The sequence below is a fragment of the Balaenoptera physalus genome, assembly GCF_965194825.1.
Source record: "Balaenoptera physalus genome assembly, chromosome: 8".
In the NCBI taxonomy this organism is placed as follows: domain Eukaryota; kingdom Metazoa; phylum Chordata; class Mammalia; order Artiodactyla; family Balaenopteridae; genus Balaenoptera; species Balaenoptera physalus.
In genome coordinates, this window is record NC_138887.1 from 45,710,749 (window position 1) to 45,735,840 (window position 25,092).

General features: G+C 36.2%; 1 protein-coding gene across 2 annotated transcripts; it reads right to left on the bottom strand.

Annotated features, from left to right (window-relative positions):
* Positions 1–2: 2 nt before the first annotated feature.
* LOC309665800 (uncharacterized protein) lies at positions 3–23,378 on the bottom strand. Of its 2 annotated transcripts, XM_082472535.1 has the most exons (5): positions 12,295–23,378; positions 12,076–12,160; positions 10,716–10,809; positions 3,355–3,510; positions 3–1,562 (listed from the first exon to the last, which is right to left on the bottom strand). In XM_082472535.1, the coding sequence occupies exons 2-5, from the start codon at positions 12,092–12,094 to the stop codon at positions 1,523–1,525; spliced, it is 309 nt and encodes a 102-aa protein (XP_082328661.1). In that variant the 5' UTR covers positions 12,095–12,160; positions 12,295–23,378; the 3' UTR covers positions 3–1,522. The 2 variants fall into 2 exon arrangements, with proteins under 2 accessions (XP_082328661.1, XP_082328660.1); XM_082472534.1 differs by having other exon boundaries at positions 12,076–23,378.
* Positions 23,379–25,092: the final 1,714 nt, after the last annotated feature.

The following is a 25,092-nucleotide window of genomic DNA, read 5'->3' on the forward strand; positions in this document are numbered from 1 at the left end:
TAGCTTTTGCTTTCGTTTTCCTTGCCTGAGGAGTCATATCCAAACAAACATTACTAACAGTGATATCAAAGAGATTACTGCCTGTGTTTTCTTCCAAGAGTTTTATGATATCAGGTCTTATATTTAAGTATTGAATCCATTTTGAACTTATTTTTGTGCATGGTGTGAGAGAATAATCCAGTTTTGTTCTTTTACGTGTAGCTGTCCAGTTTTCCCAACAGCATTCAATCATATTTTAACTTTTTTTTAGTGATCAATCTATATTTCCAATTTGATAGAAGAAGCACCAGACTAGGAGTCATAATATAATAACCTAGTTCTCTTTTTCTGCTAATTAACTCTATCATCTTGAGCCTGTTTTTCAGCTTATCTGGAACGTGTGTATTTAACGAAATTGGACTAGATAATCCCAGACAACCCCTGGAAAACTTAGAGTCTATACCTTACATAATATGGATTATTGAAATGGTGCATACTGGAGGCGGGGTGGGGGGGGCAAGAGTGTGGGTGCAATAGAAGCTGGGTTAGAAAAGGGTAGATACAGGACCTGAAATTGGAATTGAGATCGGAATTAGGAAAGGAGGGCTGCAGTGGTATGAATGTGACTGGGAATTGCCAAGAGTTTAGGATGGTAGGTAACAAAGACATAGTCAAGAAGTGGAAATGAAAAGTCAGTAAGAATGAACGTAGAGCAGACGTCCAAAGGCTGTATTTGAAATGCATATCCTGGGGTAAAGCAGTTTTCAATGGCCCAGGTGCCCAGTGGTGGTCCAACATATTAAGGTTTGTTTCTGGAACCATCTAAACCGAGAATATTATGTCAAATTTTTCCAGTTGGAAAAGAGACTGGATTTAGCGTTGGGATGCTTTGTAATCCTGCAGGCCTAAGAAACCTTTTGTTTTTTCTAAACCTGATTAAATAGCCCCATTAACAGGGTCCAGAAACATATGGATGTCTAGAGATTTATCTTAGTTCAAATTGGAATAACCTACATTTATCAAAGAGTTCTGTTTATTGTAAGAGCTCTGATGATTAAGTTATATGAGTTTTTTAAATTATATGTAGACAAAATATTCATGCAAAGCTCATAATGAAAGAAAATAAATACTAAATCATTAAAAAAGGAGCACATTACAGAAACATACTTTTTTATAAAGAATCCTATTACAAATGAATTTATTATGGAAGAATAACAGGGCACCTTCTCAACAATTTGGATCAGACTTGAACAGTTGATAGCTTTCCTTGTACCACCTGCCACTAAAGGATCTGGGGCCGGTCCCCTCCCATGCAGCATTAATAAGGAAAATTTTCTTAAGTTTCCTTTCTTTAGGTGGATGATTCTCTTTCTTTGATCACAAAATTCCAGTGAACTTCTCATTATTGTTTATTTTACTCATAATCTTTTAAAATGTGTATATTATTTTTTTATTCATTTAACTTGTCAAGGGTTTCCTATGAAAAGGATTAAGCTAAGAAGTCACATTCTTGCCTCATGCCTCATTTACAGAGTTCTCCTATTCAAGTTGGCTCCAAGAGAGGTACAGGGTATTTGTTTCCCCTCAGAAAACAAAAAGAGATCTACAGAATGCAATTGTTTCAACACTTATAAGTATTACATTTATTTTATATACCGTAACATACATAAACTTGCAAAAGAAAATAAAACTGTATTAAAATTTTATTGACATTTAATTAAACTTTAATAAAACTTGGAAAAGATTAATTTAATAACATTTTTGTATTCAAATTTTAAAAAGGCCCCAGTCAATTTCTTTATTCCCATTTCATAATTATTATAGTTAACTGACAAACAAATTATAAGGGATTATAAATTGATAGTTAGAAATAGAAAATGCTACTTGTATATAAATCTATTCCTTCCTCTTTTTTTGTGCTTTTTTGTTATACATATTATGTTTATATAGCTTACAAAACCAACAATACATTGTTATAATTCTTTATATAATTTTATATCTTTCAAAGAAGCTAAGAGGAAAACGAGGAGGAAAAGTATTTAGAGTTCATTATATTACAATTTTTATTTATCACGTCTGGTTTTCTTTATTTCTTCTGGTGGATTTAACTTATCACCTGGGTCATCAAAGCAGTTTCCTTAGTGGGAGCTACACAGCTCTCTGTTCTTAAGGCCTCCCCTATGCCTGGACAGAAGCATTGTTCTTCTCCTTTTGAGCAACCAATTCTCTTGGGGTGACACCTGTGTTCTATGAATGGAATGTTTGGTGGCCGTGGTAGCCCTTGATCTTCTCAGCTTGCCTCTCATGGTGTGGAATCTTTGCCCTAAACATGAGCTGGTACTAGGGGGGATTGGGGCAGAGTGTTCTCAGGCTGCCATGTCTAGAGTAGGGCTTCTTCAATAATGGGTCTGGTTGGAGGCGGGGAGCCCCAGACATCTCAACTGCACTTGCCTGGAATAGAGAGCTTCTGCAACACAGAACTGCAAGAGGTGGGAGGGGATGATAAATGCTGGTGGCCAGGTTGGAACAGTAGCCCTACCTGGGAACTGGGGAGAGAGGGAGCTCTGTCGTCGTGGTGGTACCTGCCATGAGTGTAGCTTCCTGAGCTAGGGTGGGGGAAGAATGGAGGGGGCAGTGACTCAGGTGTCAGAGACTCAGACTATTCACACAAGATGTAGTAAATTTTCCTCAGTAACTATTTCTCCATTCGCTAAAGTCCTTCAGGACAATTTCCAGAGACTTTGAATGGTTGTTTTCACCAATTATTGTTGTTTCACTGAGGGGAGGGTTTGTGGAGCTCCTCACACTGCCATTCTGGAAATCATCTTCTATCATTATATTTCGTCGTTCTATCAAGTGACTTATGATAGAGTATAGTTGTTTCATGTTTTTAAAATTTCATTCTGACATTCTGTCTTTTTATCGGTGTATTTAGGGACATGAACATACCATACAATAAACATCTTCAAATTTAGGTCTGGCATTTCTTTTTGTTTGGTTGATTCCTCTTATTATCCTTACTCTGGTCCCCCTTTCTGTCTCCTTCTGAGTTATTTGAATAGTTTTAAATTATTTCAATCTCACTTCCTCTTTATGTCTTTGTATAATTCTTTTAGTGATTGTTTTAGAGATTACAGTTATATACTTGTCTTTTTACTTCTACTTAGAAAGAATATTTTACCACTTCTAGTGGAGATAGAAACCTTAGCACAATATGTGTTGCTTTATTTCTCCCTTTGTGTTGTACTTGTATATTACCCCTACATACACTGAAATTCCATCAGACAATGTTATAATTTTGCATTCAACCATCAGATGTATTTTAGAGAACTGAAGTAGAGATGAAGAGTCTATTATATTAACCCAGGTGCTTACCATTTCTGCTGTTCTTCCCTCATTCCTAATAATGCATGTTTACTTCTGGTGTTCTTCTGAAAATTTTCTTTTAGTGATTCTTTGAGTACAGGTCTGCTGGCAACAACTTCTCTTAGTCTCATTTCATCTGAAAGTATTTTTATTTCCCCTTCATCCCTAAAAGATATTTTCACTGGATACAGAAATCTAAGATATCAGCACTTTAATTTTTTTGTTTCACTCATTCTGTCATCAGTTATTTCTGAAATAAAACTTGAAGCCAGCCTTCAAATTGTTATTCCCCCAAAATCAATGCATTATTTTTTTTCTCGCTGCTTTGAAAAAGTTTTTTCTTTGTCTCTGATTTCCAGTACTTTTATAACAACTGATGGGGATAGATTTCTTTGGTGTATTCTGTTTGGGGTTAATGAGTTTCTTGAATCTGTAAGTTTATGTCTTTCATAAAACTGGGGAAGTGTTCAGCTAATATTTATTCAAATATTTTTTCTGTACTAAGTTTCTTCTCTCCTTCTAGGGCCATTTGATATTGTTCCATATGTTCCTTAAGCTCTGTGCATTTTTTTTTTTCTAATATGTTTTGTCTCTGTTGTTTATATTAGGTCATTTCTATTAATCAGTCTTCAAGTTTGCTTACTGTTTTCTCTATCATATCCACTCTGCTATTAAGCACATCCAGTGAGGGTTTGTTTTTAAGTTATAAAATTTCCATTTCATTGTTTTTTTATATATTCTGTTCATTTTCTGAGCTTTTCTAGCTTTCTGTTCATTTTAAGAGTGATCACTTTTACTTGTTGCAACATTTTTTTAATAGCTGCTTTAAAGTCTTTGTCAATTCCAACATTTGTGTCATGTCATTGGCAAACATTGATTGTCGTATCATGTGCTTGTTGATATTTTCCTTGTTCTTTGTGTGCAAAGTACTTTTTAAATGTGTCTTGGACATTTTAATATTGTGCTATGAGACTCTTATATCTTCTAAAACCTCTAGATAATGTTGATACTTTTAGTAGATAACAACTTTGGCTTTAAGCCATACGTTCCACCCACCCATCCATCCATCTCTGGATTGTGTTTTTAATATTTTGTATTTCCAGAGTGTGATGCACACTGAGATAGTCTGGGAACTGTCTGGTTGTCTGTCTCTTGGTTTAGTTTCCAAGTGTTTTGTCTACTTCTTAGGACAGATCCATGCATGCATATCTTGGTGGTTGGGGATGGTGTGAGGGGGTCACCCGAAAAGTTTGTAAATAACTTTAAAGATTTTCTGTCTCAAGTTATTCTCTTTCTGTGGTCTCCGTAGTATCTTCCAATTCCCTGCAAGTCCCCTTGTAAGTCCTCCAGTTATAATTCTGGCACTTTATTTACCCTGTACTACTGCACATTTCCTTTGTCTTTCATTTAATAATAATAATTTTTAAAACATGTTTTGACCTTTTCTTCGGATGGAGTATAAGTATAGAAGTACTAGCCATTAGAGTCAACCTTTCCTTCCAGGCAATGTTGTAAAGGTGATTTAGTACCAAAAGCAGACTCAATAGAGGACCCATTAATAGAGAACCCATTATGCCGTGACACAGAGCATAATAACACATGAGTTGAATGTGAATCATTTTTAGAAAGCTGTTACCATTTAATATGCAAATTATGTATGAAAAAGAAGTTCCTGTAAGACATCTGACTTGGAGCAGCAGTGAGTCATTTTTAAAAAAACCATTAGATATGAAAAAATATACACCACCACGTTCTTATACCATATTGCTTAAAGAAATACAATTCAAGATTTCAATGAATTTTAAGTTCAAAATTAGGCATGATAAATTAAACTGCATTTACAAGGAATTAATGAAAAAGAGACCAAAGCAAAATAACTTAGTCCCACAGTCATTATTTTGGCTAGATTTTTACATTATTTTGTGCTGTGTCAACAATGTTGATGACTGTAAATTATGCACAGATCCCAAGATATGAAAGGATCAAGCACTCCCATTCCAGACTATCTACGGTGCCAAAATACCATGCAGAAATAATCTCTGAGCTCAAAAAAATTCCACTTTGATATTCAATATATAATCTTTCTTGATAAACCTTGTAAAGGGAACAGTTTTTATATCAAATGGTAAAAGTGGCTTGCTTTAATTAGGGGCATTCTTTCACAGTGTTTTGGCAAGCTGCCTGCTATGTATGTGTGTACGCAGTTATGAGATCAGCAAAAGAAAGAGAACTCCTTTGATAATATAAATCCATTGCTCCCCCTATAAGATCACTTTTTGTGGGATCTAGGCTCTATCCAAGCCAATGTTCAATTAACACTAATATGGAAACTGGCTTCTATCGTCGTTGCAACTCAGTCCGTAGAGTGTGCAATAATAACCTAGAACAGAATTTTGGTGACCGAGGCAAAGCCAAATGCCAAGCCTGAATTATGATAGTTCTGCAGACAAGCCCTCTCACATTACCGCAAACGTTTTGTGGATGATAGCTGGAGTGTTTTTAATTATGACTCACATCATTTCATCTCCTTGAGTTATCTTCTCTGAACATCAAGTGGATATTCATATGGTATGTACATTTATGATTGTTGTGACCATCCTGCCCTTCCTTGGTAGGATAATCTCGGGTTTGTGTCTTACTTAAGGGTTTTTAGCATGCTTTCTGAATTTTAAGGAGTTTAAGCAATATAGTAGACACAGCATTTGGGATTTTGGTTTCTCCTTAAAAGGCAGTCTGTTCCTTTGAAATGTGTTACTTATGCCTGTACTTGATACTGGAAAATCTCAGAGTCAGGATCTAACTTAAAATGTATTTGAGAGACTGACATAGTTACGCTTAAATTAAATTTGATACTTAAAAGAGAATCTACATATAGAGAAATTTGGTCCATGACTTGCTGTATTGTAAGGTAGGGGTGTGTGGGTGTGTGTGTGATAGATTTTACATAGCTAGAGAATAGTGTTATACTTAAGGTAGGTTGAGATGGCTTACTCTATACCCAGGAGTTATAATCATGTTCCAAATCAGCTATGAGGCTTTTGTTTTAAAAAAAGACAACGTTTTATTAATAAAATGTCTGCTTAAAGGGTCCAAATTTATTTCATATATATAATCTTTCATGTTAAGATAAGCATAAGTTCTGGTGGCAGTCAAGTATATATGCTTGGTTATAGCAACATAATTGTTCATATTTGTTTCAAGGCCGAGTGTTGGACCTTTTATAAATAGTATTTTTTGTGGTTAGCTAATATTTTGTTATAGATCTAGCCTGTTGTGTTTTTTCCACTAGAGTGCTTGTATCTTTTGCTCACTTAATCTTCCTATCTTTGTCCTAAAGCTTTATAATTTTTACTCCTTTTACTCCATCTTTCCACATCTTTTGAATGATTCTGCATATAACCACTGAGACCAGCATCTAAAAAAGTAGGCCCTTTCATCTCTATTTGAAATCTCAGTGTGCCAACCTAAGAACTAATGTAACTGTAGTAAAATTGGTGTTCAAACTGTCAAAATCATAGGTCATCAGAAACAAGTTACAAAGGATTCTATCCAGAAGGGTCTGTGTCAAAATATTTAGCTGGACTGTGCGGATAAAATGATTCATATTTTCCTCAATGGTTATTTTCAAAATGATTGACTGATCGGCTAAGCAATATACTAAATCAGACTTACGTATATGAGATATACATACGCATATCAACATTTATTACATACTTTCATATTATAATATATTCATATAAATGGAAGGCCATGCTATTCTGAAATAATTATAGCTATGAAATAAAGCTGTGTGGTACACTATGGTTACAGATCTATGTACAGTAAACTACTGAATTTGATATGGTTATCAATATTGTCCTAAAACAGTGATGATAACTTATGATTTCTATTCAATAGTTTTGAAAATAAGAGTTTAATACTAGGTATCATTTTAGATATGTGGTCATGGAGAATCCTGGTTTCTTTCAGCATCAATTTGATGTGGTGTCAAATGCATAGCCAAACTGTAGCAGTCTTTCTAAAGCTCAAGATTTCACTGTAACTCAAAAAGTAATTAAGTCATAATATTGTTACCATAAACTAATGAGGCATTAATTACAAACAAAACCCAATAATTGGCATGCTTCACATGCCCCTTAGTCCTTTACTTACTGCCTAAAAGTAACTGATGTAGTGAGCTGCCTTTGTGTTGTTTCAGGATTTCCAAAAGTATTATTGAAACTCTGGCTCATGTGGTATATGTCTTTTGTGAGGAACTGAATATAAAAATCATGTGATATACACTACCAAACGTAAAATAGATAGCTAGCGGGAAGCAGCCGCATAGCACAGGGAGATCAGCTCGGTGCTTTGTGACCACCTAGAGGGGTGGGATAGGGAGGGTGGGAGGGAGGGAGATGCAAGAGGGAGGAGATATGGGGACATATGTGTATGTATAACGGGTTCACTTTGTTATAAAGAAGAAACTAACACACCGTTGTAAAGCAATTATACTCCAATAAAGATGTTAAAAAAAATTCATGTGAAGCTATTTATAAATATAGTTGTTCATATAATTAATTACTTATGCAAATAAGATTTTGTGGCAAAACTTTTAGTTACTATTGTACTGATGGCATACATTGTCAGTATCTTCAAGCATATCTTCATAATAACAAGGAATCACACTGAGAGAAATATTTTATATCCCAACCATGGCAATTATTGTTATTGACAATTTTCTCTATTGATATACTCCAAACTATCTGGATAATCGGAAGCAGTTAAACTATTTTCAGTGGTACACATATGTATTTTTATTTAACTACCAACAAACCCCTGACTTTGTAATTTAGAAGAGTTCAGTTTTACAAAAGATGTTTTACTTAAGGTTGTGTGAGAATCAAAGCTTATTTTGACTTAAATGACCATGTATTCTGTGTTTCTCGACACAACAAAACTTAATTTCATAAAACACACTAAAAATAGAGTATGATGTTCTTATGCCAACTTCCCATTCCCCTTCACTTCTATGTATCACAAATTTTTCCTCCTTGCCAGATGTGCTGGAAATTATCAGTCCTTGTCCCAAGCGTCTTTTTAATATTTTCACGTAGTCCTCAAGCTCTGATAAAGCAATTGCTTAAAGTGAGTTTGTATGCATATGCTTACTCAGGAGTTGGAAAGACATATTAATACAAAGGAAAACCTCAATGTTTGAGTTTTAAATTTCAGTATGATGTCAATTCCTGGATGCCTGTTTTACTTGTTAATCATAGAAGTATGTGTTAACTCAGCTCATCCCTCATTTGACTATTTTTCAGTTAATCTGTATTGTTAGCCATATTGCAGGTAAGGTGATAAAATTATTTCCACTCTCTTTAGTGAGAATAATTACTTTTTGATGTGGTCAAATTGAATTTCTATTCCCCAGTAAACATAAACAGGGTGACCATGATACCATACATGACATCACGAAACAATACAGCTACCTCAAGTTTGGTATTTTCTGGCCACTAATGAGCAAACTATACTTAAAAAAGTTGGAGCATGTGCTGAATTTTCCACAAAGGTGCATTTCATAGGCATGTTTGTGTTGACTTGAACTATGAAAGCCTACCCCTTCGTGTCATATCCTAAGGGATGCAAAAATGGGAGGATGGAGGTACACTCAATTACCATTCTAATTTTTAACATTGACCATAGAATCCTTTTTCCTGGAGAGAAGGTTGAAGAAAACAAAAGATAAGTAGAGACAATGAAACAGATGCATGTTCTTGATACAGGACATCACTAAAGTTGTTGATGAGACTGCAGGATTGAGAGCTACAAAGACTATGGAAATAGGAGTTGGGAAGATCTGATGTTGATGATAGGAAGAAAATGGTAAAGGAGTCCTACTGTTACTTCAATCTAAGACATGAGCCTTGAAATGTGTACTTCAGTCTAAGACATGAGCCTTGAAATGTGTACTGTTCTCTGTGTCATGTGATCTTTGATTCTCAAGGTAGCATAGCTACAGTGGTTAATTTACAAATTCTAAGGCCAGACTTACTAACTCACTGACGGTGGGCATAATATGCAACTTTCTCTGTGTTGGTTTTATCATCTGTAAAACTGGGATGGAAACAATAGTACCTAATCTATAAACTTGTTTGGGAGATTAAATTAGATAAAATGTGCAGAGCACTTAGAATAGTGTCAGGAAGTGAGGCATCACTGTGTAATTGATTGATTCTTACTTGTTAAAAGCACAAAGCTTTGGGGAAAACTTTAGTTTTGACTCCAGGTATTTTGGAATCCATGCTATGATCATGTAATGTGTCAGATAGGGGACAGCATGTTGACAATCTTTTTATAATAGATAATCATAAACTTGAAAATACCTATAGTGGGACTTCCCTGGTGGCGCAGTGATTAAGAATCCGCCTGCCAATGCTGGGGACAGAGGTTCAATCCCTGGTCCGGGAAGATCCCACATGCCACAGAACAACTAAGCCTGTGCACCACAACCACTGAGCCTGCGCTCTAGAGACCACGCGCTGCAACTACTGAACCCTGTGCGTTCTAGGGCCTGCACTCTGCAACTACTGAAGTCGCATGCCTAGAGCCCCGTGCTCCGCAACAAGAGAAGCCACCGCAATGAAAAACCTGCGCACCGCAACAAAGAATAGCCCCCGTTCGCCTCAACTAGAGAAAGCCCGCGTGCAGCAATGAAGACCCAACGCAGCCAAAAAAAAAAAAAAAAAAAAAACAAACCTATAGTTATTTCTGAATTTGTTTTACAAATTTCAGTTTTGATTCATCAGCAAAATACTACTTTAGTACTATTACTACTAATCATAATAACAAATCATTATAAAATCAGTGGTGCTTAGCACTGATTGCTTAGCAGTTTGGGGGGAAAATTCTGATAAAAGCCATGGGTTTTTTTTTTTTTTAGCAAAAAGGACACTGAAAATATGTAATATATATGCCTATTTTTTTAAATTTTTTTATTTTAGAAGTTTCTTTGAACCCACTGAATTATATCCTTGTACCTCAGGCTAAGAACCTCTGAATAGAGATTAACTCATGAGATATTTGGATACATAATTACACTTGTTTGCTTCAGCCAAGTTCAACTCCTTGACAGAAATAATACCTGATTACAATTGTATTATTAGAAAATGCTCAAGTAATATAGAATATGTTATTTTTAAGATGTGAAATTGTAAGATCACTGATGATGGAGATACTCTCTGGGTATAATATCAGCTGTTTTAATGTTAAACATACAGATTTGAAAAAAGAGAAGCTACTTAGAATGTATCCATATTCTCTAAAGCCAAGCACAAGAAATAGCTTTCACACATTGATGCATCAGGCTGATGAGCCAGAACTCATGTAACCTTAGATCTAACCGCTGATTACATTCTCCGACGCACTCCTGGCTCCAGAATGCTGCCTTAGAGGCCACCATGTCTCCCCAGTGACTTGGCATATCTGTAAAAGGATAAAAGACTGGAGTAGAAAGCTGAGACAAGGAGGTGTTATTCTCTCCTGTTCTCATAATGTAGCCAATAAGTTTAGATTGCTTTCACAGAATTGCAACTCTAACTGGATCCACCAGAAAAAAAAAAAGAAATTCTACTGGGCTTCTTAGGAAAAAAAAGTAAAGAAAATCAGGAGTATCTGAGTAAATTAAGGATGAATAAACTGCCCACTTTTCGGCTAAAATATGGTTAACACCAGTGCTTTGTAATCTCCAGTTACTTCTCAAGTCAAAATCACCTTTCCTCAGATTAGAGACAATAAATGAGTCTGTGCCAATCATTCTAGTTTGTATACGGTAATTATGCCTCTTACCCCAGTACTGCTTACTAATACAGGCCGAGTACACGGTGTGCATATGCAACACCACACATGAACTACTGAAGACTTTGCAGAAATAGTGAAACGCCAGGTTCCATTTCAAGGAAGCCAGAAGGGTTTTCTCATAAGTGAAGTTTTCAAACAGGCCGCAGAACACTTGGCACATGATTTTTCTGATTATAACAGGCTATATCCAAAGCTAAAAGAAAAATAATCTTGAAATTCAATGCTGATTAATAAGGTAGTACAACAGAGTGAGATTACCAGATAACTTTTTACTCAGTGGAATTCTATTTTCCTATCTTGGACTATTCAGTTTACCTCTTTCCTGTACGATTTAGTCATCTTCCTAGGATACATTAAGAGAATAATCATTTATAAGAGTTTAAGAAAATAATTTATCAAATATCTAGCACTGATTATTATCCAAAATGCCAATTATATTATTTTGGCCATAAACCGTGAGCTACAAATACATGAATAGAATTCAACTTCTTTTCTCCTCGTTTGGCATTATGTGTCACATCAGGTAAATTGCCACGTCCAAGACTGAATTTCAGATGAATCATAACTGTGTCTCCAGCTAAGCTTGGGGATTGTATTATGCTGATAGATATTTCCCTTCCATGGATGGCAGTCACTTAATTAGAGGGGGTGCTGTGTACGGAGTTTGCCCTCATATTCTGAGGTCAGTATTTTTTTTAAAAGTCTAAAACTTGTTGATGCCACCTTTTCTGCTTGCACTGTGATTTTAGTTGGTGCAATATCCGTCATGGTTTTCAAACTTTTTAAAAAGATAACCATTGCTATACATGAAAGTTATACTTTCAGTATGTACAAGAGAGAAGAGAAGAACAGATCTAGTTGAAGAGTTAGATACTGGACGGAGAATCCTACCTTTTGGCTCCACCTCCATCTCCTTCCAAGTTCTTGAGGGGCTGAAAACAGCTAACTGATAATTATCTTCTTTTCTTACTGTAACCTAAAGTGACAGAAGCAGAGGGTTTTCCCCCATTCACTCACTGAAAGAGTAAAAGCCTTTAACTGTTCAGACAGAATAGCTAATAAGCTGTCATTCACTTTCTGTCACATAAATGCTGTCTCCTGGTGTTTTACCTGTAATACATTCCTAAAAGTTTCCTCAGCAGCCCGAGTCTAAAGCGCACACTGGAACTCACATCAAAACACAGCTTACACACCAAGTGAGCAGATTCTATGATTTACACATCAGAAAACCCTGTGTGTAGGCAAGAAGGAAAGCAAACAAATTCTGTTTTCACTCATCTGCACGTTATATTACCCTAACTTTTACCGTTTCCAAATAATATGCAGATGGAAAATTAGGCAACTGTTAGTGCTGTTGTAATGGCAGGCGAAAACAGTTAAGGGATTCATTTTTCTTCCAAGAAAATCATACTTTGCAAATCCGTCTGAATTACAGCCAAAGGATTACTTTGTATCTGGCTGTAACAAACTCTCCTTCCACCCGTCTTGAATGTGAAAAGAAACCAGCTTATTGTACTAAAAAGTACCATGCCCTCCAGGGTCAGCTACAATTGCCCAGCTTTGAAACTGGCACCGCAGGTCGTGTTTTTATAGGCGATAGGTGAACCCAGGACGAGTTTGTGGTTCCTGCTTTTAAACTTCCTGTGTGAGCAGTTGCTAAATGAGCCTGAGAGCTTTAAGGTTCAGGTCTTTATGGGCCTTCCTGTGGGCACCATTATTTATTGGATTTTTGAAAACAAGAAGGTACTGTGTTCTCTAGGATGAAGAAAAGGCTCTCATAGGAAATGATAGAGGCAGTGTTATAATTTATGACACCTCTGTCTCCCCAAGGAAGTCCTCCTGAGAGCCTAACAAGGCACTCGGATTACAATGATGAGCAAGGACAGGAGAACTGAAATAAGGTGAATCACCTGAGTCTTCAGCTCGTATTGTGGACACATAGGTCCCGGTGATAGGACTGTTCCAGGCAGGAGTAGATTCATGAAACTCACAAGTACCTCTTTCTGCCCACCTCCGACACCTAAAAAGCTGTTAGAATCATGTCGCAGTACTATATGCCTATATGTGTATATGCACGTGCCAGCATTCATTGCTAGCTCCTGTTAACTAAATATACACTTAGTACATGTTCCAGTATTAATGAAGGTGAGGAGTCGTAGAATTTTGAAAGATGCTTTCCAAAGTCTGAATCAGATAAGGGAAACACTTAGTGGGACTTGGAAACAAATAAGAAAGATAAACGAGCCTACAACATTTCCATGTTGTCAGTTCGAGAGTTGAGGACAGGTCTAAAAATGGTGCTATCGCCAGGAAGGAAGCCTAGTAATAAATAGCTTTAATTGTCATGTTACATGAGAAAATGTAAAGTTAGGGTAATTATCCCTGAGGGAGTCACCTAATGAAATCGTGAGCCATGGCATCTCCAACCAGACGATCGCTCCTTAAAGGACACAGCTATTTGGCCCCTCTTACGGGGAAGTTGTAGGGATGTGGGAAACTTAAGTGCTTTTTTCCTTTCTGTATAAAAGTGGTTTAAGCTACACATTTTGACTTGGCAGACAAGGTTCATGATGTTGATTTTAGATTTACTTGGGGGGAAATAATAAGAATCAGTGCATTCACCAGTGGATACAAGAATTCTTCCAGATTATTTAAAGCTATGAGAGGGCTCATAGCTTACGGCTGGAAAGAGCTTAGAGTTTTAAAAACTCATTTCCAGCGTAGTCACAGCTATCAGCTATCAGTGCTTCCTGGTTTGTTTGTTTGTTTTTTTTTGAAACAGGGATTGAACCCAACTTTTTTATATTTTCAAGCTTCACTAAAAGATATTGTGGAGTTTGATTAAGGAGACCTATAGAAGTTGCCAATCAGATATTCGTCTTAATGGAGATACTTAGGCTTACTTGCTTGCTTTCCAGTAACTTATCTGTAACATACACACATAAATGGACAAGTCGAGAAATAGAATAACACCAACCCCCAGAAGGACTTATAATACCTTCTTCCAGTCACTTAGACGACCTCCTCCCCCAATCCCATCTAGATTCCCAGTACTATAGATTAGTTTCATCAGTTTTAAATTTTATATAAATGGAATCATAAGAGCTATATTTTTTATATTTGACATCTGTTGTGCTACATTTTGTGGGTGAGATTCTTTTATGTTGTTGCACTTAACACTAGTTCGTTTAATTTTATTATTGGAAATTATTCCATTGAATGAATATGCCACAGTTCTTTTATCCAATTCTACTGTTGATGGATTTGGGGTTATTTTCAGTCAAGGTTAGTATGAACAATGCTGCTATAGAGTTTCGTATACACGGTTTTTGGTAATCAAATATATACATTTCTCTCGAGTCTCCATTAAAATTGGAAATCTAAGTAACAGGGATTATGTATATTTAGCCTTAGTAGGCACTGCCAAACAATCTTTCAACATGGATATAAAACTTGCACTCCTCATGTGAGAGAGCTCCAGTTTCTCCATATCCTTGCCAACACTTGGTACCTTGGCTCTTTTAGCCTTTCTGATTGCTGTGCAGTATAATTCTGGGGGCTTTGTTTTTGTTTCTGTTGTTTTTTCCGAGAAGAAGACCACCTTTACTGCTTGTGTGGACAGACATCCAGTGTGGGCGGAGCAGGAGGGGCAGGGGCCTTTCTTTGACAATAGAGGTGCCCTCGGCACATGTGGGCCACGTTGCCAAGGAAAGGCATCTTCCTGCAGCAGGTGCAGAGTCGGTCCATCCAGCAGGTTGCTTCATGCTGCAGGGGTGAGTAGGGCCTGGATGAGGTAAAAGCCACTCAGTGGTTGAGCAGTTAACCTAGGGAGGCCATGCCAAGGTCAGATACACACAAGAGATGCCCTGAGAAGAAGGTGAGGTTTTGGAAGGTGTGGAAGATGTTCCCAAACTGAGCATTGAATAGGACCTAGGTGATGCAACTCGGCTCCTGCTGTTCCTTCTTCCAGGCACACAGCACCTGCCTGGACTTCACATCCTGGAAGGTCTACCTATGCTCCAGCAGTCCCATGAGTGCAACGTCAGGGTCTGTGAGCATAGGTCATGTTCTGTGTTGTGTTGATGATGTGGATCTCGTATTCCAGCTTGGGCATGATGGCACCACTGCACCAGTCGTCCTGGGGCATGAAATCTTCCAGGTTACTGTTGAGGTGTTCTCCAAAGTAAAGCATGCAGAGGCCATCCCATTCCATCAGACCAGGAAGTCCAACAGGTTTCCCTGTGGAAGGATCCTTACCTTTCCAGGCGGGTGATATGGTCCCACTGGACTAAGCCCTTTTCATTGAGTTTTCTGCAGTACTGTGCTGGTTGGTGAAAAAAGCTGGACTTGTCCACTTGGAGGATAACCTCATTGAAGGGTTGACCAATCAAGACCCACCATATGATACATCTCCATGTCCACGAAGCTGAAGGGACTGTTGGTGATGAGGAACAGCTGTTTCCCATGGGCCACCAGGTGGCTCAGGATAGCAATATTCACTTTCGGGATGTACTTCTCTAGGTCCCCACTCAATCCACTGGTATATGAGGTCATGTCTTGTGTGGCATCTTGAATGACCTCCATCACATCCTTGTATTGGTACACTTGGTCAAACTCCAGATCATGAGCCAGGAAGTGGTCTACCATGCAGAACAGTGACATCTCTGGCAGTAGAAGATGTCCATGAAATGTATGATGGAGGGAACTTTGCTGTAGAAACTGCCCACCTGGTACAGGGGGTATGCTGGGTGCCCCCAAACAGGTGGATCACTTCCTCATCCTGCAGAGTTGGAGGACCCTAGAGGCATTCCCCAGTTGCATATAATGGAAGGCATCAGTCTTCATCTGAATACTCTTCTGAATGTCATAGTGGAGTCCCCAAAGGCAAACTTGAGGTTGTAGTCATACTTCTGAATCCCCTCTGAGCACTTGTACTGCTCAATCAGGATGTCATGTGCAGCACTGTAGATCGCTAGGTGCAATGCAGCTGTGTTCTGGGCCAGCGTCTCATCATAGTGGGAGCTATAGACCTTGACATCACTCATGTTGATCTCATTACTGGCATAGACAGCTGCCAGGTTCAGGGACTGCTGACCTTGCTGGGTGACGGGGGTGCAGGAGGCCCTGCACCAGTTTCCGTATGTCCCGGTAAGAGCCTACAGGTGTGCTCTGAGCTTGTCTCCTTGAGTGGCGGCAAAGCATGCACTACCCTGATCCCAAAGCCAAGAAAAGTGCCTCCCTGTTTGCTGTCAAGACACCTCCAATCTGCTGTTACACTACCCCAGTATTGCCCATTAGCTCACCAGTAAACCCTGGATGCTTCCAGTGACTCCTGAGAGCAATGCTATCACCAGTTCTGATGCCGCCAGGTCACCTGCTACCATAGTCGGTGCCTCCTAAAAGGGAGAGTTTTTTTTTTTCCTCAGGAAGACATTGGGTAACAAAATAATTATTTTTTGCTTCAATTATTATTTTTTTCTTTTTTAAAATTGAGATATCCTTGACATATAACAGTGTTAGTTTCAAGTATACAACATAATGACTTGACATGTGTTTACTATCCTGTGAAAAGATCAGCACAGTATATTGTTAGCACCCATCACATACAGTTAACCCCCCTCACCTATTTTGCCCGCCCCAACTCCCTTACCCTCTGGTAACCACTACTTTGTTCTCTATCTATGAATGTGTTTCTGTTTTATTTTAATTATTAGTTGGTTTTATTGTTGCTGTTGTTTTAGAGTCCACATATGAGTAAAATCATACAGTATTTATTTGTCTTTCTCCAGCTGACTTATTTCACTTAACATACTATCTTCAAGGTCCATCCATGATGTTACAAACAGCAGGATTTCATTTTTTATGGCAGAGTAGTATTCCATTGTGTTCGTGTGTGTGTGTGTGTGTGTGTGTGTGTGTGTGTGTATATATATATATATATGTATATATGTATATGTATATATGTATATGTACGTGTATATACAGTATGTATGTGTGTGTATGCACATATAAGATGTCACATCTTCTTTATCCATTCAACCATCAGTGTACTTAGGTTGTTTCCATATATTGGCTATTGCAAATAATGCTGTAATGAACACAGGGGTGCATTTATCTTTTAGATTAGTGTTTTTGTCTTCTTCAGATAAATAGAAGTGGAATAGCTAGGTCATACAGTGGTTTTGTTCTTAAATGTTTTTAAGACTCTACATACTGTTTTCCATATTGGCTGCGTCAATTTACATTCCCATTAACAGTGCACATCTTCTACATTCTCACCAGTATATATTATGTCTTGTCCTTTTGATGGTAGCCATTCTAACAGATGTGAGGTGATACCTCATTGTGGTTTTGATTTGCATTTCCTTGATTAGCAGTATTGAGTAACTTTTACCTACCTGTTGGCCATTTGTATGTTTTCTTTGGAAAAATGTCTATTCAGATCCTCTACCCATTTTAAAATCAGATTGTTGGATTTTTAATATTGAGTTTTATTAATTTTTTATTTATTTTGTATATTAACCCCTTAATAGATACATTACTTGCAAATATCTTCTCCCATTTAGTAGGTTGCCTTTCCATTTTGATGATGGTTTCCTTTGCTGTGCAGAGGCTTTTTACTTTGATATAGTCCCACTTATTTATTTTTGACTTTGTTTCCCTTGCCTTTGGAGTCAGATCCACAAAGCCTTCTAATACCAATGTCAGTGAGGTTACCAAGTACATTTTCTTCTAGGAATTTTATGGTTTCAGGTCTTACATTCAAGTCTTTAATCTAGTTTAATTTTTGCACATGGCATAAGATAATGGTCAAATTTTATTCTTTTGCATGTGGCTGTCCAGTTTTCCCAGAACCATTTATTGAAAAGACTATTTCTCCATTGTATATTCTTGGCTTTTCATCATAAATTTATTATCCATGTATGTGTGGGTTTATGTATGGTCTCTAGATTGTGTTCCATTCATCTATGTGTCTTTTTTCATGCCAGTATCACACTGTTTTAATTATTTTTTTTTTGTTTTTGTTTTGTGTTTTTCTTTGTTGCATTTTTTATTTTAAATAGCCCACATTCCTTGTACCAACTTCAGAAGCTACAACAAAATATTAACAAGTCAATGATTTTTATTTTCTTAATTTTGCTTACATATGTATTTTATGATACCTTCCTCAAATAGAACCATACTATTCATATTGTTCTATAATATTTTTTACTTAACATAACATCACTGTGCTTTAATTAATGTAGCTTTGTAGTATAGTTTGACATCAGAGAGCATGATATTTCCAGCTTTATTGTTCTTTCTCAAGATTACTTAGGCTATTTATTTTTTTGTTTTTATTTGTGTGTGTGTGTGTGTGGCTGTATACAAATTTTAGAATTATATACTTGCGTTGTGTGAAATGTGCCATTGACACTATGCACATTTAGGGATTGCATTGAATCTATAGATGGCCTTGGGTAGTATGGACGTTTTAACAGTATTAATCTTTCCATCCCATGAGCGTGAAATTTCTTGGCATTTATTTGTGTCATCTTCAATTTCTTTCATAGTGTTTTACGGTTTCAGTGTACAGGTCTTTCACCTCTTTGGTTAAATTTTTGTAAGTATTTTATTCTTTTTGAGGTATTTGTATATGGGATTGTCTTCTCAATTTTTCTTCCTGATAGTTCATCATTAATGTATAGAAATGCCATAGATTTCTGTATATTGACTTTGCATCCTGTGACTTTACTGAATTCATTTATTAGTTGTAACAAGATTTTAGTGGAGTCTTCAGGGTTTTCTGTACATAGTATCATGATGTAAAAAAGTAAGTTTTACTTCTTCATTTCCAGTATGAATGCCTTTTACTTCTTTTTCTAGCCTAATTGCTGTGGCTAAGACTTCCAATACTATGTTGAACAAAAGTGGAGACAGTAGGCATCTTTAGAAGAAAGGCTTACAGCTTTTTGCCATTGAGTACCATGTTAGCTGTGAGTTTGTCATATATGGCCTTTACTATGCTGAGTTATGTTCCCTCTGTACCCACTTTATTGAGAGATTTATCACAAATGGATGTTGAACTTTATCAGATGTTTTTTCTACAACTATTAAGATGGATATATGATTTTTTTTATCCTTCATTTTAAAGTGGTGTATCACATTAATTTGTGGTTGTTGAACCATTCTTGCATCCCTGGAATAAATCCCACTTGATCATGGTGCATGATCCTTTTAATGTGCTGTTGAATTCAGTTTGCTAATTTTTTTGTTGTTGAAGATTTTTGCATCTATGATCAACAAAGATATTGGCCTGTAATTTTCTTTTCTTGTTGTATCCTTGTCTGGTTTTTGTATCAGGGTTATGCTGGCCTTGTAAAATGAGTTTGGAAGTTTTTCCTTCTCTTCTATTTTTTGGAAGAGTTTGAGAAGGGTTGGTATTAATTCTCTTTTAAAGTTTTGGTAGAATTGACCAGTGAAGTCATTTGTTCCTGGACTATTGTTTGTTGGGAGGAAAAATTGTTATTTTAAATTTTGGGTTTCATTTTGTTGGGTTTTTTTCCTCTAGTAAATTTTCTCCAAAGAACTGAGACACAAGTCACTGGAGATCAGCTGAGCAAATATATTGTCTTTATGCTTTTAGCAAAGGGAACTATCTTTTTTAAAGCTTTCATTATCAATAGTGTTTCTGTCTTCCCATGAATTATCATATGTCCTGGTGAGCTTTGTAGAGTACTCGTAAATAAGCTCCTGGAAGATGCCTATAAACATATCTAGACATACGGAATCTTAGTGGCGAAATAGCTTATGACAAAAGAGGGAGAGTCGCACATTCTCACTGTCCCCATCTTAAGTACACACATACAAGTGTAATATATTTGTACATAAAACATTGTTCTGACTTTCTAAAGAATAGAAGAGAAAAAGAAATTATTTAGGGCTATATGTGAATGCATCCACAAATTCCTGCCAGGTTTTGTAACACCAGACTATCAGTTTTCTCATAATAAAAGCTGCTCTATCTCTCGCAAAGTTCTTTCGAAGTTCAAATGAAATAACAACCATAAACCTCATTGCTTACCATGGAGGGGGAATATAAAACACAGAAAACTCAGCAGTAAAATTATGTCTCTACAATTCATGCTGACAGCATGAACCAAGTTATGCAAATCATTGTTCACTCAGAATGACTTTACACCTCTATTTAACACATATTACATCATGACAAAAGGCTGGAGCCTGAGCATTAAGTCTTTAACCAAGAGAAAAAGGGTCAAGAACAAAAATCTGTGTTGTGCCAGTGTTTCCACTGATTGGGTGACATTAATTCATTCATGCATTCAACAAGATAGCTTTTGAGCACAATATGTTAAGGCATTATTTTTAAACACTTGCTAACTAACCTCTCTGAACTGCAGATTCTTCCTCCATATAGTGAGAGAAAGGGAATTGGTCTGGTCCAGAAGTGTGCTATCTATTAAGTTCTAAATTCTTTGATAAGAAATAGGCAACTGGGAGAACATACTCTCAAACCAAGCCAACTCTAGAGGGAACACATATTTAGAAGGCACTAAAAAGAAGCATGTGATATGAATGGCATTCCAAAGATAATAGCTTTTACTGAGAACTATATTTTAGACATTTACATGATTTCTTATGAAATATGGAAATTCATGCACCCACACATCTGCAATTCCTGACTTTTCTTCATATATAATTGGAGACAATAATACAATATTTGACGGCCTAAATTTCCTGGAGGATTATAAAAAAGATTCTTTGTTTTCCATAGATACTCAATCTGTAAACCACTTAGCACACCACTAGGGTGAAGCACATGGACTACTCAATTTGGCAGCTATTTTATTATACCTATTTTGATTTTTTTTTAAAGCAGTTTGTCAAGATTGGGTATAAATTATGACAAATGTTACATGGATCTATTCCTTCAGGTTGTGTCCTCATTTAGAATTTAACCAATCAGCTATGCCTCCCCTCAGTAGTGGTTATCTTTGATGACTTAATACAGTTGGGCTTTAGCGTCACAAGATGTATGTCTTTCAAAACTATCATGTAAATGACTAAATAAATCCTATTTTGAGATACCACAGGGTTATTATGTACCACATGGACTGTTTCAAAGGATGGCTTATATCATTCTCTCCATAGGTTGTCCACAGGGGAAATATGCAGGTTGTATAATAGTGCTTTCCGCCCCTCTTTCACCCTGGGACTTAACCAGATCCATGTGTTTAGTGAGATCTGTAAGAAGAAACAGGCTCACACTATTTCATGCCTATAAGGGATAGAACCTAGTTTAAAATATATTTATTAGGACAGGAACATCCACTAGTTACCAATTAAAAGAATCCGGGCGGAAAGGGTGATTAAATGGGAAATTCAGGGTATTTGCCAAAGCTAAATAGCATTTTGGGGGATAATATTTTGCATCTGCATGGGAATATATTATTTTCAAAATATTTTGTAAATGCTATCTCAAGGAGTTTCTAGCATTCAATTTTATAGATAATTAGAGAATATTTAATAATAAAAAAATAAAACAAGGACAACAGATGGACTTTCTATGTGCCGCTCCATTTTATGTGTATTATAAATCATAATTTATTTAATCCTCTCTATTACTCTGTCAGGTATAATTTATATCTCTATTTTATACCTAAATAAAAAGAAGCAAAGAGATTAAATAACTTGTCCAAGGAAACAAATTTAGGAAATGGCGGGGCCAGGCATTCTGCTAATGTCACATCAGTGACAGTTCAACTAGGCTAGTGTCATTTAGCTCTTTCAACAAACATATGTTTCTTCGAATAAGTCTAAGATTAAAAAAGAAAGACAGGGACTTCCCTGGTGACGCAGTGGTTAAGACTCCACGCTCCCAATGCAGGGGGCCCGGGTTCGATCCCTGGTCAGGGAACTAGATCCCACATGCCTGCCGCAACTAAGATTTCACATGCCACAACTAAGGAGCCCATGAGCTGCAACTAGGGAGCCTGCCTGTCGCAAGTAATACCCGGTGCATCCAAAAAAAAAAAAAAAAAATTCAGCGCTCTTGAGCTATCAAAGTGAAAATAAATGAGCAGTATATTGGTTTAATGTGGTTTTTATCCCTAGTAATGATCAATTTAATTACACTTATTAAAATGTCCATAAGTGTTTTGAGTTTTTGACAGTCACTGAAAACACCTGATAGAGATTTAAGACTGCACCCTTCTATAGCGTAATTAACTAGAAAGTAGCTGAGTGGACAAGGACCATTTTCCCTGATGTCTACCTAAGGACATTGGACTGGTTCTCACAAATAAAATGTGACCCAAGGTGATTTAAAAGAAGTTAGATTTTCTCTAGGCCTTCTTCTGCCGTCTGCCTGTTTGAACATAATGACCAGGGCAATTGTGGAAACCTTTTGAGGATGCAGTAGGAGTCTGCAATATCCATTTTGAATTTCCATGCATGTATGTTTTAGGATTATAACTTTGGGCATTGGTTATTTAACAGTTTCCTTACCGTATACGAATGCCTATTCAATGAGTTACAATTTTAAAAGCAAAAAAATAAACTCACAGATCCAAATTACAAAAATTATATAATTTTATATGTATTTTTGTGTGGCAATATTGGGGAAATGAGTTTGTAGTTTCTTACCATTCTGAACTTTTGAGATTTTCCTCATATTCCCACCAGCCCAGAGGTGCAATTAAAGAGAAATTTTGGGGCTGGGGGAAGATCCATGGATGTTTCTGTTTACTTCTAAAAAAGAAAATGAGAAATATAATTTCAAATTAGCAGATAAATATAAAAAAATAAAATTCAAATAAATGACAAAATAAGTATAAAACAAACATAGAAAAAGTCAAAGAATAAATTCTAATATTTCATTAATTGCAAGAAATTTAAATGTCTAAAAAGGACTTGTGTATCTAGCAATTTGGAACACTGGATATCCAGAAAAAACTTTCCCAATAAAGTATTTAAGGAAATACTAACTGTGGAGAATTCTTGACAAATGGCTTAATCTTTTTAAATTTTCACATCAAAACAGTAAAATTATTTAGCAAAAACAAAACTCATGGACAATATTTACAATAAAACTAGGCAGCAAGTTATTCCTATGGATCCCAAAGTACAAGTAGGTTTAATTTTTAAAAAGACCAAAAACCTGCATGGCACTCATATCTGTGAGGCAAAAAACAAAGAAGCTACAAGGTACCTGCCATGCCTGAAAGTGTTAGGTGTCACCCTGGGCCAACTTGAAAACAACAGCTGAAATGAGGAGGAGATTTGCTTTGTTTGTGGGCACAATGACTGCACAGTACCCACTAAAAAGCTAGGTGTTTCTAGCCATTAAAAACTCCCCAGGCTGACTAGCCAGGGCTCCCTGCCAGGCCAAAGCTACACACAGAGGAGAAACTGCTGAGTGCAATCAAAATTAAGCAAGGTATGGACAGAGACAGAAAAAAAGAAAATGACCAGATAAAGTGGGGTTGAGTTAAGAGACCCATAAAATTTCAGAAAGCATGACAGTATTTTTTTTAACACTCTTAGAAAATAAGAGCACTTTTAAGTTAGAAAATCTCTGAACTATGCCTCCTTTTAAAACATCAGAAAAACTCTTTTCCATAAAAATAAGTAACAGATCATTGTCAAGGTCAAATTCCATACGTTTATTATAAGACAAAAAGGTAATAAGGTGAAGAATAACATCCCCACAGAAAATGAAAAGTTTAAGATGGGTTTTAAACCATCTTATATCATTTGGAAATGAAAGAGCAACATAAATGAGAATTAGAGTAAAGCAGAAATATGGTAATACAACTCAAGAAATAACTAAAATAAAAGAAAAATTACTTAATAAATGGCATCTTAATTAGAAGAAACACAAGTAAATAAATAGAAAATGCCTTTTGAAATTTAGATTAAGAGGACAATTATAAAAACCAAAAAGAAAGGTAAAAGGATTCAATAAAAAGTGTTCGTTATTGAAGATAGGCAAGGAAGATAAAAAATAGACACAATAGAACTTTCTGAACAAATCCAAAGCATGGAAAAAGAACAAATAGAAAAGAAAAAATGATAGCTTAAGAAACATTTCCTGTCATTAAAAAAATGGAAATTTGTACTGATGCCTACTGGGTACCTATGAATTTTGATCCAGAATGATCAAACCCAGGAAATATTCTATTAAAATTATTGGACTTAATAAAATTTTTAAAAACAAAAGCTCATTTGGGTATCAAGACAAAAAGTTACATGAACTAGAAAATTAGATTATCATTAGATTTTCAACAGCAGTGCTTTTTGTAAGAAAAATAGAGTAACATATTTAATATACTCAAGAAAATATTTTAAATGTGAGTCAGTATAAAATCCAGCAGAACTGACTTCCAGTATGAAGACATAAACAAAGTTTTCTCAACATGGAAGAACTTGATCCTTCTAGAGAAATCTACTAGAGAATGATCTTCAGACAACCAAAATGGCTATAAAGGCATCAACATGAGGAGGATGGTGAACATTAAACAGAGTTACTTATAGACTTAAAATTGAAGAAGGGTTAAACATGAAATAGAACAGTATGTAATGACCATATGCTCAGGTATTATAGGTATAAAGCAATTATTAAAACTGGGGGAAATTGGGAAAGCATATGTAAAAAGTTAAACTGTTCTCATGTATATACTAGAAGTGTTAATATCATTTTTCTGACAATGTGTGTATAAAGTGGGAAAAATTTAAGTAATGCTATGGACTATACAAATTTTACTATGTCATGTGCCCTAGAGAATTTGAATTCTCAGTGTAAAAGAAAGCAGTTATGTATATAACTGTTACAAGCAGTTGCATGTAATATAGAACATGATATAGAAAAAGTCTGGTGGTCCTAAATTTGAATGGAAGTATCAGTAA

What these genes read in the sequence shown, in the direction of transcription:
- LOC309665800 (XM_082472535.1), bottom strand. An exon ending in AATCAGCGGTTAGATCTAAG is followed by an intron (nt 3,511 to 10,715) that starts GTTACATGAGTT and finishes AATATCTTTTAG; the next exon opens with GGATGAAGGGGAAATAAAAA. An exon ending in AGGGAAGAACAGCAGAAATG is followed by an intron (nt 1,563 to 3,354) that starts GTAAGCACCTGG and finishes TTGTTTTCTGAG; the next exon opens with GGGAAACAAATACCCTGTAC.